The sequence below is a fragment of the Anomaloglossus baeobatrachus genome, chromosome 2 (assembly GCF_048569485.1).
Source record: "Anomaloglossus baeobatrachus isolate aAnoBae1 chromosome 2, aAnoBae1.hap1, whole genome shotgun sequence".
NCBI lineage: Eukaryota > Metazoa > Chordata > Amphibia > Anura > Aromobatidae > Anomaloglossus > Anomaloglossus baeobatrachus.
In genome coordinates, this window is record NC_134354.1 from 108433440 (window position 1) to 108446532 (window position 13093).

The 13093-nt window shown below is 53.4% G+C and overlaps 1 protein-coding gene across 1 annotated transcript in view; it reads right to left on the reverse strand.

The window, feature by feature from the left end:
* SUPT6H (SPT6 homolog, histone chaperone and transcription elongation factor) overlaps positions 1 to 13093 on the reverse strand; it is a 210720-nt gene that overhangs the window by 96161 nt on the left and 101466 nt on the right. Inside the window, exon 17 of the mRNA XM_075335257.1 lies at positions 12071 to 12266. Within this exon, the coding sequence (XP_075191372.1) occupies positions 12071 to 12266 (196 nt within the window). The remainder of the gene's footprint in view (positions 1 to 12070; positions 12267 to 13093) is intronic.

A 13093-nucleotide genomic window follows, 5' to 3' on the forward strand; every position in this document is an offset into this window, starting at 1 on the left:
TGGGTGTTTAGCTTCTGCCTCCGGAGGACACACAAAGTACTACACCTAAAAGTGTAGCTCCTCCCTCTGAGCTTATACACCCCCTGGTAGCCAGTCCTAGCCAGTTTAGTGCAAAAGCTGAAGGAGAATAGCCACCCACAAGTAGAACAGAGTAAGAACCGGAACAACCGGAGACTCCACGACAACAGCCGGTGATAACACACGGAACAAGAAAATTGCCAACAGGCAACAGGGAGGGTGCTGGGTCTCCCAATACGGAACTATAAGAAAAAGAATTTACGGTAAGTAACAAAGAAGGGAATTTTGTTACTTACCGTAAATTCCTTTTCTTCTAGCTCTTATTGGGAGACCCAGACGATTGGGTGTATAGCTACTGCCTCCGGAGGCCACACAAAGCATTACACTAAAAAGTGTAAGGCCCCTCCCCTTCTGGCTATACACCCCCAGTGGGATCACTGGCTCACCAGTTTTAGTGCAAAAGCAAGAAGGAGGAAAGCCAATAACTGGTTTAAACAAATTCACTCCGAGTAACATCGGAGAACTGAAAAACCGTTCAACATGAACAACATGTGTACCCGAGAAAAACCCAAAAATCCCGAAGGACAACAGGGCGGGTGCTGGGTCTCCCAATAGGAGCTAGAAGAAAAGGAATTTACGGTAAGTAACAAAATTCCCTTCTTCTTCGGCGCTCCATTGGGAGACCCAGACGATTGGGACGTCCAAAAGCTGTCCCTGGGTGGGTAAAGAATACCTCATGTTAGAGCTGCGAAGACAGCCCTTCCCTACGGGGAGGCAACTGCCACCTGCAGGACTCTTCTACCTAGGCTGGCGTCCGCCGAAGCATAGGTATGCACCTGATAATGTTTGGTGAAAGTGTGCAGACTCGACCAGGTAGCTGCCTGGCACACCTGTTGAGCCGTAGCCTGGTGTCGCAATGCCCAGGACGCACCCACGGCTCTGGTAGAATGGGCCTTCAGCCCTGATGGAACCGGAAGCCCAGCAGAACGGTAGGCTTCAAGAATTGGTTCTTTGATCCATCGAGCCAGGGTGGCCTTAGAAGCCTGCGACCCTTTGCGCTTACCAGCGACAAGGACAAAGAGTGCATCCGAACGGCGCAAGGGCGCCGTGCGGGAAATGTAGACTCTGAGTGCTCTCACCAGATCTAACAAATGTAAATCCTTCTCATACCGATGAACTGCATGAGGACAAAACGAAGGCAAAGAGATATCCTGATTAAGATGAAAAGAGGATACCACCTTTCGGGAGAAACTCCTGAATGGGGCGCAGCACTACCTTGTCCTGGTGGAAGACCAGGAAAGGAGCCTTGGATGACAGCGCTGCTAGCTCAGACACTCTCCGAAGAGATGTGACCGCTACCAGAAAAGCCACTTTCTGTGATAGTCTAGAAAGTGAAACCTCCCTCAGAGGCTCGAAGGGCGGCTTCTGGAGGGCAACTAGTACCCTGTTCAGATCCCATGGATCTAACGGCCGCTTGTACGGGGGTACGATATGGCAAACCCCCTGTAGGAACGTACGCACTTTAGTAAGTCGTGCCAGACGCTTCTGAAAAAAGACGGATAGCGCCGAGACCTGTCCTTTAAGGGAGCCGAGCGACAAACCTTTTTCTAACCCAGATTGCAGGAAGAAAGAAAGGTAGGCAATGCAAATGGCCAGGGAGACACTCCCTGAGCAGAGCACCAGGATAAGAATATCCTCCACGTTCTGTGGTAGATTTTAGCGGACGTGGGCTTCCTAGCCTGTCTCATGGTGGCAACGACCCCTTGGGATAATCCTGAAGACGCTAGGATCCAGGACTCAATGGCCACACAGTCAGGTTCAGGGCCGCAGAAATTCCGATGGAAAAAACGGCCCTTGGGACAGTAAGTCTGGTCGATCTGGTAGTGCCCACGGTTGGCCGACCGTGAGATGCCACAGATCCGGATACCACGCCCTCCTTGGCCAGTCTGGGGCGACGAGTATGACGCGGCTGCAGTCGGATCTGATCTTGCGTAGCACTCTGGGCAAGAGTGCCAGAGGTGGAAACACATAAGGGAGCCGGAACTGCGACCAATCTTGCACTAAGGCGTCTGCCGCCAGAGCTCTGTGATCGCGAGACCGTGCCATGAAGGTTGGGACCTTGTGGTTGTGCCGGGACGCCATTAGGTCGACGTCCGGCCTTCCCCAACGGCGACAGATTTCCTGAAACACGTCCGGGTGAAGGGACCATTCCCGTGCGTCCATGCCCTGGCGACTGAGGAAGTCTGCTTCCTAGTTTTCTACGCCGGGGATGTGAACTGCGGATATGGTGGAGGCCGTGGCTTCCACCCACATCAGAATCCGCCGGACTTCCTGGAAGGCTTGCCGACTGCGTGTCCCCCCTTGGTGGTTGATGTATGCCACCGCTGTGGAGGTGTCCGATTGAATTCGGATCTGCCTTCCTTCCAGCCACTGCTGGAAGGCTAGTAGGGCAAGATACACTGCTCTGATTACCAGAACATTGATCTGAAGGGTGGACTCCTGCTGAGTCCACGTACCCTGAGCCCTGTGGTGGAGAAAAACTGCTCCCCACCCTGACAGACTCGCGTCTGTCGTGACCACCGCCCAAGACGGTGGTAGGAAGGATCTTCCCTGTGATAATGAGGTGGGAAGAAGCCACCATTGCAGAGAGTCCTTGCCGTCTGTGAAAGGGATACTTTCCTGATCAGGGATGTTGACTTCCCGTCCCATTGGCGGAGAATGTCCCATTGAAGTGGACGCAGATGAAACTGCGCAAACGGAACCGCTTCCATTGCCGCCACCATCTTCCCGAGGAAGTGCATGAGGCGTCTTAAGGAGTGCGACTGACCTAGAAGGAGAGTCTGCACCCCTGGCTGTAGTGACCGCTGCTTGTCCAGCGGAAGCTTCACTATCGCTGAGAGGGTATGAAACTCCATGCCAAGATACGTTAGTGATTGGGTCGTGACAGGATTGACTTTGAGAAGTTGATGATCCACCCGAACGTCTGGAGAGTCTCCAGCGCAACATTCAGTCTGAGTTGGCATGCCTCTTGAGAGGGTGCCTTGACAAGTAGATCGTCCAAGTAAGGGATCACAGAGTGTCCCTGTGAGCGCAAGACTGCTACCACTGCCGCCATGACCTTGGTGAACACCCGTGAGGCTGTCGCCAGACCGAATGGCAGAGCTACGAACTGAAGATGGTCGTCTCCTATCACGAAACGTAGACGAAACATTGGTGCTCTGTAGCAATCGGCACGTGGAGATAAGCATCTTTGATGTCTATTGATGCTAGGAAATTTCCTTGAGACATTGAGGCAATGACGGAGCGGAGGGTATCATCCGGAACCGCCTGGCCTCCACGTGCTTGTTGAGCAGTTTTAGGTCCAGAACGGAACGGAAAGAGCCATCCTTTTTTGGCACCACAACCAGATTGGAGGAAAACCGTGTCTTGTTCCTGAAGAGGAACAGGGATTACCACTCCTTCTGCCTGCAGAAGAGCATCGGCTCGGTGGGGACGTTCTGAAGAATCGAGTCGGAGGACGAGAACAGAACTCTGTCCTGTGCACGTGGGCACACTGTCCCTCACCCACCGGTCTGGGACCTGTGGCAGCTAAATGTCGCCAAAGGCGAGCGAGTCTGCCATCAACCGCGGATGCGGAGAGATGAGAGAGCTGAGAGTCATGAGGAGACCGCCTTGGTAGCGGTTCCTCCGGCTGCCTTCCTTGGGCGTGATTGAGCCCGGCCGGAAGCTGAGCCCCTCTGAGGCTTTTCAGCCCTTTTGGACGAGGACAATTGGGACCTGCCCGAGCCTGGGAAGGACCGAAACCTCGACTGTCCTTCCAAGACAGCATTAATAGGGTAAGTCGCAATGCAGACATTGCGAGGTTACGGACGCCCCTGCGGCACAGAAGTACATGTGCTCAAGACCAGCTGCGCAAGAACAGCTGAAAAGCTTAGGGTGCCCATACGGCTGTGAATGCCGGAGCAACCGACACGCCGATAGCCTCATAGACAGATTTCAACCAGAGTCCCTCTGTCTGTCAATGGCATCTTTAAGTGAAGTCCCATCTCCACTGCAACTATGGCTCTAGCCGCAAGCCTGGAGATTGGAGAATCCACCTTTGGACCCTGGGTCCAGCGCTTTACCACGGCAGGGGGGAAGGGATAACGTGTATCCTTAATACGTTTGGAGAAAACGCTTTTCTGGGAAGCGTGGTGTTCCTGGACTGCTTCTCTGAAGTCAGCGTGGCCAGAACAATACTCAATATACGTTTGAGCTACTGAAATGGGACTTCTCCTGCTGTGAAGCTGACTCCTCCGCTGGGGGAGCTGAGGGAGAAAGATCCAACATTCCATTGATGGACGCTATAGGATCATCCCTTATGGCGTCACCATCCGGTGTATCCGGATTGAGAGCGGTGTCAGGATCAAAGTCCTGATGAGCTACGTCTGCCTCATCATACAGAGAGTCTTCCTGGGACCCCCCCGGAGCACCGATTTTATTCCAAATGAGGGTGGCCAGGGAGCAATGATCCAGATTGCCCATGGCCTGTCCGGACTGCAAGTCTCTATCCCAATGCAACTCCGTCCCTGTCCTTGGACAGGGTTGAGAGGTGGTTCCTTTGGCCACGTCAAGTAGAGACCCCGGCTGACCAAGTGCTACAGGGGAGCATTGCACACAATGGGGTTCAGTGCCGTGGAACAGTATCACATGCAGTAGAAACAGCAACGAAAGCCTGTGTTGCTTATATGCTGCTGCCGACTAGCCATCTAGGAGTATAGAGCCAAGAATGGCGACCGTACAGTGCAATGTATAGCATACAAGCCTAAGTACAAATGAACACTGCAGCACATGCAATACAAGCAGCATAGAAAAGCCTGTGCCTTGGCACCCCTGCTTTTCTGCTGCTGTAGACTAGCCATCTAGGGGAATATAGCCCAGAATAGCGACCATACAGTGCAATGTATAGCATACAAGCATAAGTACAAATGAACACTGCAACACCTGCAGTACAAGCAGCATAGAAAAAAACCTGTGCCTCAGCACCCTTGCTTTTCTGCTGCTGTAGTCTAGCCATTCTATGGGGAATATAGCCAAGACTAGCGACCGTACAGTGGAGTGTATAGCATACAAGCATAATACACATGAACACTTCAGTACGTGCAATACAAGCAGCCTAGAAAGCCTGTGCCTTAGCACCCCTGCTTTCCTGCTGCTGATGTGTCGCCATCTAAGAGGGCATATAGCCAAAAATAGCGACCTATGCAGTGTAAGCATAAAATACAAAGGACAAATGCGGTATTTAGTGTCAGCACTTCAGGTGCCGCTTACCGCCCGCCTATAAGCGGGTGTGTGGTCGCCCTAGTCCTGTGCCTGGTTGCCCAGAGTCCGTTCTCTCAGCTCGGACTGCAGTAATGGCTGCCGGCGTCCTTCTCCAGCTCGTGTGAGTAGGGGCGGGCCGTGGGCGTGCCCCAAGTCAGAGCGGGAAACCGGCGTCCCACAGTGTCCAGTGAGAGGGCTGGAGCATGTAAATAAGGCTCCAGCCCTCGGCGCTGCTGATTGTACAGCGTCTCTCCCCTACCCTGATTGACAGGGTGGGGGCGGGAACGAAGCGGAGCTAGGCCGCAAAAGCCGGGGACTGGATTTATAAGCGCCGCCGCCGTAAAAGCGCGGTCGGCGCTAAGTCCCCGGCGCACTACAAGTCCCAGCCGCGCCGCCGCTCCCGGAGCGTCCGGCGCGGTATTCCCAATACATAAAGTCACTCAGCTAGGCTGCAGTGACTGTAACCCTTTACTGTCCCCGGCGCACTAGCACACCCAGCAAGTCTGGAGTGTGCTGTGCCTGTGTGTACGGGGACACAGAGTACCTGAATGGTGCAGGGCCATGTCCCTGAACGGTACCCAGCTCCGTATCCAGCAGGTTCAATGGGTCTGTGGATGGAGCCCGGCCTCAGGGCTTTGGGGCCGGTAAGATCCCACTTCCTCAGAGCCCCTCAGGGGGATGTGGAAGGAAAACAGCATGTGGGCTCCAGCCTCCGTACCAGCAATAGGTACCTCAACCTTACAAACCACAAGCGGGGTGAGAAGGGAGCATGCTGGGGGCCCCATATGGGCCCTCTTTTCTTCCATCCGATATAGTCAGCAGCTACTGCTGACTAAACAGTGGAGCTATGCGTGGATGTCTGACCTCCTTCGCACAAAGCAGAAAACTGGTGAGCCAGTGATCCCACTGGGGGTGTATAGCCAGAAGGGGAGGGGCCTTACACTTTTTAGTGTAATGCTTTGTGTGGCCTCCGGAGGCAGTAGCTATACACCCAATCGTCTGGGTCTCCCAATGGAGCGCCGAAGAAATTCTCTTTTTCTTTATCGTTCCTTTGGGAGACCCAGACCATGGGACGTTCCAAAGCTGTCCCTGGGTGGGAATAAACAGAAAAAACTAAGAAGTAGGCGGAGCCTAACTTCACAAGTGGGCGACAGCCGCCTGAAGGATGCGTCTGCCCAAGCTCGCATCTGCCGAAGCATGAGCATGCACTTGGTAGTGCTTCGAAAAGGTATGCAGGCTAGTCCAAGTGGCAGCCTGACAGACTTGTTGAGCCGTAGCCTGGTGCCTAAAAGCCCAAGAGGCACCGACAGCTCTGGTCGAGTGTGCTTTGATCCCCGGCGGGGGAGGCACCTGAGTACTCTGGTAGGCGTCCGAAATGGTCGATCTAATCCAACGGGCCAAGGTCGGCTTAGAAGCAGAGAGACCCTTGCGCCGCCCTGCGGTTAGCACAAAAATAGAGGTGCACCGCCTAAGCGCAGCGGTGCGAGACACATAGATCCGGAGAGCACGCACCAGATCTAGAGTATGCAGCGCTTTCTCAAAGCGATGAACAGGGGCCGGACAGAAGGAAGGCAAGGAAATATCCTGGTTAAGGTGGAAGGGAGAGACCACCTTAGGAAGAAAGTCCGGGGTCGGACGGAGAACTACCTTGTCTTGGTGAAAAACCAAAAAAGGTGACTCCGAGGAGAGCGCAGCCAAATCAGAGACTCTCCTGAGAGAAGTTATGGCAACTAGAAAGGCCACCTTTTGAGAAAGACGATACAAAGAAACCTCCCTAAGGGGCTTGAAAGGGGGTTTCTGCAATACCGTGAGGACGAAGTTAAGGTCCCAGGGATCCAAGGGCCGCCGATAAGGCGGAATGATGTGAGACGCACCTTGCATGAAGGTGCGGACCTGAGCCAGCCGAGCGAGACGCCGCTGGAACAGCAACTGATAGAGCTGGGACTTGTCCCTTGAGAGAGTTGAGGGACAGTCCTAGCTGCAGACCGGACTGTAAAAAAGACAGAAGGGTCGGCAACGAGAATGGCCAAGGAGAATGGCCGGAAGAGCGACACCAGGACAGGAAAATTTTCCAAGTCCTGTGATAGATCTTGACGGAGGAAGACTTACAGGCCCGAATCATAGTGGAGATGACTTCAGGAGGAATACCAGAAGCCGTCAAAATCCAGGACTCAAGAGCCACGCCGTCAATTTGAGTGCCGCAGATTTCGGGCGGAAAAACGGACCTTGCGAGAGCAGGTCTGGACGGTCCGGAAGATGCCACGGCATCTCCACGGACAGTTGGAGCAGGTCCGGATACCAAGCTCGCCTGGGCCAGTCCGGTGCAATGAGGATGACTCGACGACCCTCCATTCTGATCTTGCGCAGAACTCTGGGCAAGAGAGCTAGAGGGGGAAACACGTAGGACAGACGAAACTGGGACCAGTCTTGAACCAGAGCGTCCGCGGCGAAGGCCTGAGGATCGTGGGAGCGAGCCACGTAAACCGGAACCTTGTTGTTGTGACGGGATGCCATTAGGTCCACATCCGGAGTGCCCCACTTGCGGCAGATTGACTGAAACACTGCCGGGTGCAGGGACCACTCGCCACCGTCCACGGATTGACGGCTGAGATAATCTGCCTCCCAGTTTTCTACGCAAGGGATGTGGACTGCGGATATGGTGGACTTGGAGTCCTCCGCCCATTGAAGAATGCGTTGGACCTCCAACATTGCCAGGCGGCTGCGTGTCCCGCCTTGGTGATTGATGTAGGCAACCGCTGTCGCGTTGTCTGACTGGACTCGAATGTGCCTGCCCGCCAACAGGTGGTGAAAGGCTAGGAGAGCTAGAAGCACAGCTCTGGTTTCCAGCACATTGATTGAAAGGGATGACTCGGACGGAGTCCAAGTGCCCTGTGCTCTGTGGTGGAGATGTACCGCTCCCCAGCCGGATAGGCTGGCATCCGTGGTGAGAATTACCCAGGACGGAGTCAGGAAGGAGCACCCTTGCGACAGGGAGAGGGGTCGAAGCCACCACTGAAGAGAGCTCCTGGTCCGTGGCGACAGAGCCACTAACCTCTGTAAGGAGGAAGGCCGCTTGTCCCAACAGCGGAGAAAGTCCAGCTGCAGAGGACGCAGATGGAACTGGGCAAAGGGAACCGCCTCCATGGAGGTCACCATTTGACCCAGCACCTGCATCAGACGCCTGAGGGTATAACGGCGGGGCCTCAGGAGAGAGCGCACCGCTAGCCGGAGAGACTGCTGTTTGATTAAGGGCAACTTCACAAGTGCCGGCAAAGTCTCGAACTGCATCCCTAGGTACGTGAGACTCTGGGTCGGAGTCAGAGTGGATTTGGGAAGATTGACAATCCACCCGAATTGGGCTAGGGTGGCGAGAGTGAGCGAAACACTATGCTGACAGTCTGCGCTGGATGTACCCTTGACCAGAAGGTCGTCCAGATAAGGAAGCACTGCTAACCCCTGGAGGTGCAGGACCGCAATCACTGCCGCCATGACCTTGGTGAATACCCGAGGGCCCGTGGCTAACCCGAAGGGGAGAGCCACGAATTGGAAATTATCCTCTCCTATCGCAAAACGTAACCAACGCTGATGTGACACTGCGATTGGCACATGTAGATAGGCATCTCTGATGTCGATGGACGCCAGGAACTCCCCTTGGGTCATAGAGGCAATGACTGATCGCAGAGACTCCATGCGAAAATGCCGCACCCGGACATGCTTGTTGAGAAGCAGGATGGGCCGGAAGGTACCGTCCTTTTTTGGAACTAGGAAGCGATTTGAGTAAAAACCTCTTAACCGTTCCTGAGCGGGAACTGGGACAATCACTCCGTTTGCCTGCAAGGACGCCACGGCCTGCGAGAAGGCGGCGGCCTTGGAGCAGGGGGGAGTTGAGAGAAAAAATCTGTTTGGAGGGCTGGAAGAGAATTCTATCCTGTAGCCGTGAGATAGGATGTCTCAGCCACTGATCGGAGACTTGCTTTAACCAAGCGTCGCCAAAGTGGGAGAGCCTGCCACTGACTAAGGACGTGGCTGCAGCGGGCCGAGAGTCATGAGGAAGCTGCCTTAGTGGCAGAACCTCCTGCGGTCTTCTGCGGACGCGCTTTTGGGCGCCAGTTGGATTTCTGATCCTTGGCTGAGTTAGCGGACGAGGCGGAAGGCTTAGAGGATGACCAGTTGGAGGAACGAAAGCTCGATTGATTCCTACCCTGGGCGGGTTTCCTGGTCTTGGTTTGTGGCATGGAAGTACTCTTCCCGCCAGTAGCTTCTTTAATGATTTCATCCAGCTGTTCACCAAACAGCCGTGAACCATCAAAAGGGAGCCCAGCAAGAAACTTCTTGGAAGAAGCATCTGCCTTCCACTCTCGAAGCCACAAAATCCTGCGGATAACAAGAGAATTAGCTGAAGCCACCGCAGTGCGGTGAGCAGCCTCTAGCATGGCAGACATGGCATAAGATGAAAAAGCTGAAAAAGCTGAAGCCTGAGCAGTTAAGGTAACCATCTCAGGCATAGATTCCTTGGTGAGGGAATGCATCTCCTCTAGAGAAGCAGAGATGGCTTTGAGAGCCCACACTGCTGCAAAAGTCGGGGAAAACGCGGCCCCCGCAACTTCATACACAGATTTGGCCAGAAGGTCAATCTGACGGTCAGTGGAATCCTTAAGTGAGGTGCCGTCAGCCACCGACACAACGGTCCGGGCTGAGAGCCTAGACACCGGGGGGTCTACCTTTGGGGAGTGAGACCACTCCTTGACCACCTCAGGTGGAAATGGAAACCGGTCATCAGAACCACGCTTTGGAAAGCGTTTGTCAGGGCAGGCCCTGGGTTTGGTCACAGCGGTCTGAAAACTGGAGTGGTTAAAGAACACACTCTTCACTCTCTTAGGCGAGGTAAACTGATGTTTTTCTGCCAAAGAGAGTTGCTCCTCTGACACTGGCGGATTGAGATCCAGCACAGAATTAATAGAAGCAATCAAATCACTAATATCTGAGTCACCCTCAGAGAAATCGATGGGATACATAGCCTCCGAGCCCCCTGTGAGGGCATCCTCCTCATCTTGAGAGTCAGCTCTTGAGACAGAGCCGTGGGATGGGGAGGGGGAGGAAACCCTGCGCCTTCTCTTAGAAGGACGGGGTCTGGGATCAGATGATGAATCCTCCGTGAGCTCCGATGGACGGAGGTCAGAGGATAGGAGTCCTCTGTCAAGAGTATTAGAGGCACCCTGTGAGGGGGGCTGATGCATATTCATCAAAGTCCTGGACAAAAGTCCCATGGACTCAGCAAATGACTGGGATATGGACCTAGAAAAGGACTCTACCCAGGCCGGGGGTTCAATCACAGGTGCAGCAGCAGCCTGAGAGACCACTGGGGGTGAGACTCCAGGCTGTGGCACCGCCAAGTTAGAGCAACCATCACAGTGTGGATAAATGCTCGGCTCAGGCAGCAGGAGCTTACATGCACTGCATGCAGAATAAAGCTTTGGAGCCTTGCTCCTTGTGTGAGACATGCTGCTGGTATACAGAGGTCCACAGCCGGAGACCGGCTGTGGCTTACCAGACCGCTGAGCGCGGTGTTGTGTGCCCTCCAGATCCCGAAGCCCGGTCCCCCAGTCGCAGCACCTCAGCAGAGATGCAGAATGCAGGATGTCCCAGAGCAGAGTGAACTCTGCCTGACAAGAGGGCGTTCCTATAAAAGAGCGGGAACTGGAGGGCTATAGAGACCTGCAGGGAAGGAGGGACGCCCCAGCAGTGGGGAGTGTCCCTCCCCTGTGTAGAACGGCCGCTGGGAGGAGCCGAACCTGTCCCTCTGCATGAGTGACATGCGAGGGCAGGAAAATGAAACTAGGCCTCCGGCGAAGCCGGGGCCTAAATTTAAGCGGCGAGTCCGACAAGCAGGCACCATCGGCGCGGTTCTCAGGCAAAAGCTAGAGAACCCGCCGGAAAAGTTAAAACAATCACATACAGCATACTCTCCCCTTACAATAAAGAACCGGGACCCCCAACATAAACGTCTCAGGTACTTAGCTGCTGAGACGCAGGGCCATGTCCCTGGGGATGAGTGCTCCGGTCCAACAGAATCCTCAAGGGGCTGTGGATGGAGACCGGACTCCTGCCAGGCATGGAGACCGTGCTGGCTCCCACTTCAAGCCAGAGCCCAGAAGGGATGGTGAAGGAGCGCGGCATGTAAGACTGCAGCCTTGTAAATCAACCTTAACAACACCGCCGACACAGTGGGGTGAGAAGGGACATGCCGGGGGTCCAGACATGGACCCGCTTTTCTTCAAACTCTTTTCAAAAGTCAAACAAATCAGATGAGAATGCATGTGTGGATGTATGCCTCCTGACACAAAGCAATAAACTGGCTAGGACTGGCTACCAGGGGGTGTATAAGCTCAGAGGGAGGAGCTACACTTTTAAGTGTAGTACTTTGTGTGTCCTCCGGAGGCAGAAGCTAAACACCCATGGTCTGGGTCTCCCAAAGGAACGATAAAGAAAGTCATTATTCTCTTTTCCGTAAAGTTTCAATCAGTTTTTCAATCTATCATTCAAGACTGATACAAACATCAGCATTTTGACATTACTCGCTACCTAAAGACCTGAAGTATCGAAGGATGAGAAAAATAAATAAAACAACAAAGTCTAGAATATTCTAGAACCCAACATAAAGCATGATGCATTCCCTCAAAGCCATGGGTGACAGGACTTGTCAGCGTTACCCACTGCCAGATTCCAGTGCGTGCCATCACTGATGTCTCACCTTTATTACAAACTCTTTAGCCTCTAGTATAAGTTTGCTCTTCAACTCTTTGCCCATTTGAGGGTACAGGAATTGCTTCAAGGCCCGTTCAATAGCCAAAGTTCTCTGTCTGTTCCATTCTTGTACTTGGTGACTGAACTCATCTCTATAATAGAACTGCTTGATCTCTTCAAAGTAAGTCTGCTCATTGCCAAATCTAAGAACAAAAAAAATCCAAAAACGATAAGAAATGCGAAACATACGCAAATAATAGAATATGCAGTAAATGATTTTTCTGGTGCTTCATTAGGGACACAAGAAACCATGGGACATGCTGCTGCCACCAAGAGGCTGACTCTAAAAATATAAAGTTGGCTTTTCCTCAGCAGGTTTCACCCACCTACTGGCACCAAGCTGCCCAGTTTTAGCATAGTGTCAAAAGGACGCAGGCAAAGGTCTGGCTTCGAGAGCAGTTTCTCCATATAGCTTTTTTCCTAATTGTTTTCTATCCATCTCTTTTAGGTTGAGAAACTAAGGGAATGGTCTCTCCGCTCTATCATCCCACATAGAGACAGTGAGCATAATGCTGAAAACGTCACACCACATCCTATGTATTCTGGACAGCAGGACCCTATTCTCTAACGGAACTGCGTACAGGTGACCAGGCTCACAGTCCTTGCCCCAGTCTCTGGCCTGCCCACCACAGAAAGGCGCACTGCATAAAGTGACCATGGTTCTGAAGACCCCATATGTCCATCTCCAAGACTTCTATCTGTCCTGAAGCTCTGGCAGAAGTATCCTGTGTTCTGCATGCATGCAGCTCCACATAGCGCAAGCCCCCTCGCTGCTTAGGGATTCTCAATTGGGCAGAGGGGGCTTCATGGTCAGTCCTTCCTTGCTTGCTGGCTACCCTGGCTTCCAGAGCAGAGCCCCAGCACCTCCGGCGGGCTTCTACGCTAATATAGCTCCCAGTTCTATGCAGCATAGTCGGCTTCAGTAAGTAACTCTTCTCTCCTCCATCCACTCAGACTCACGCGGGTGTCT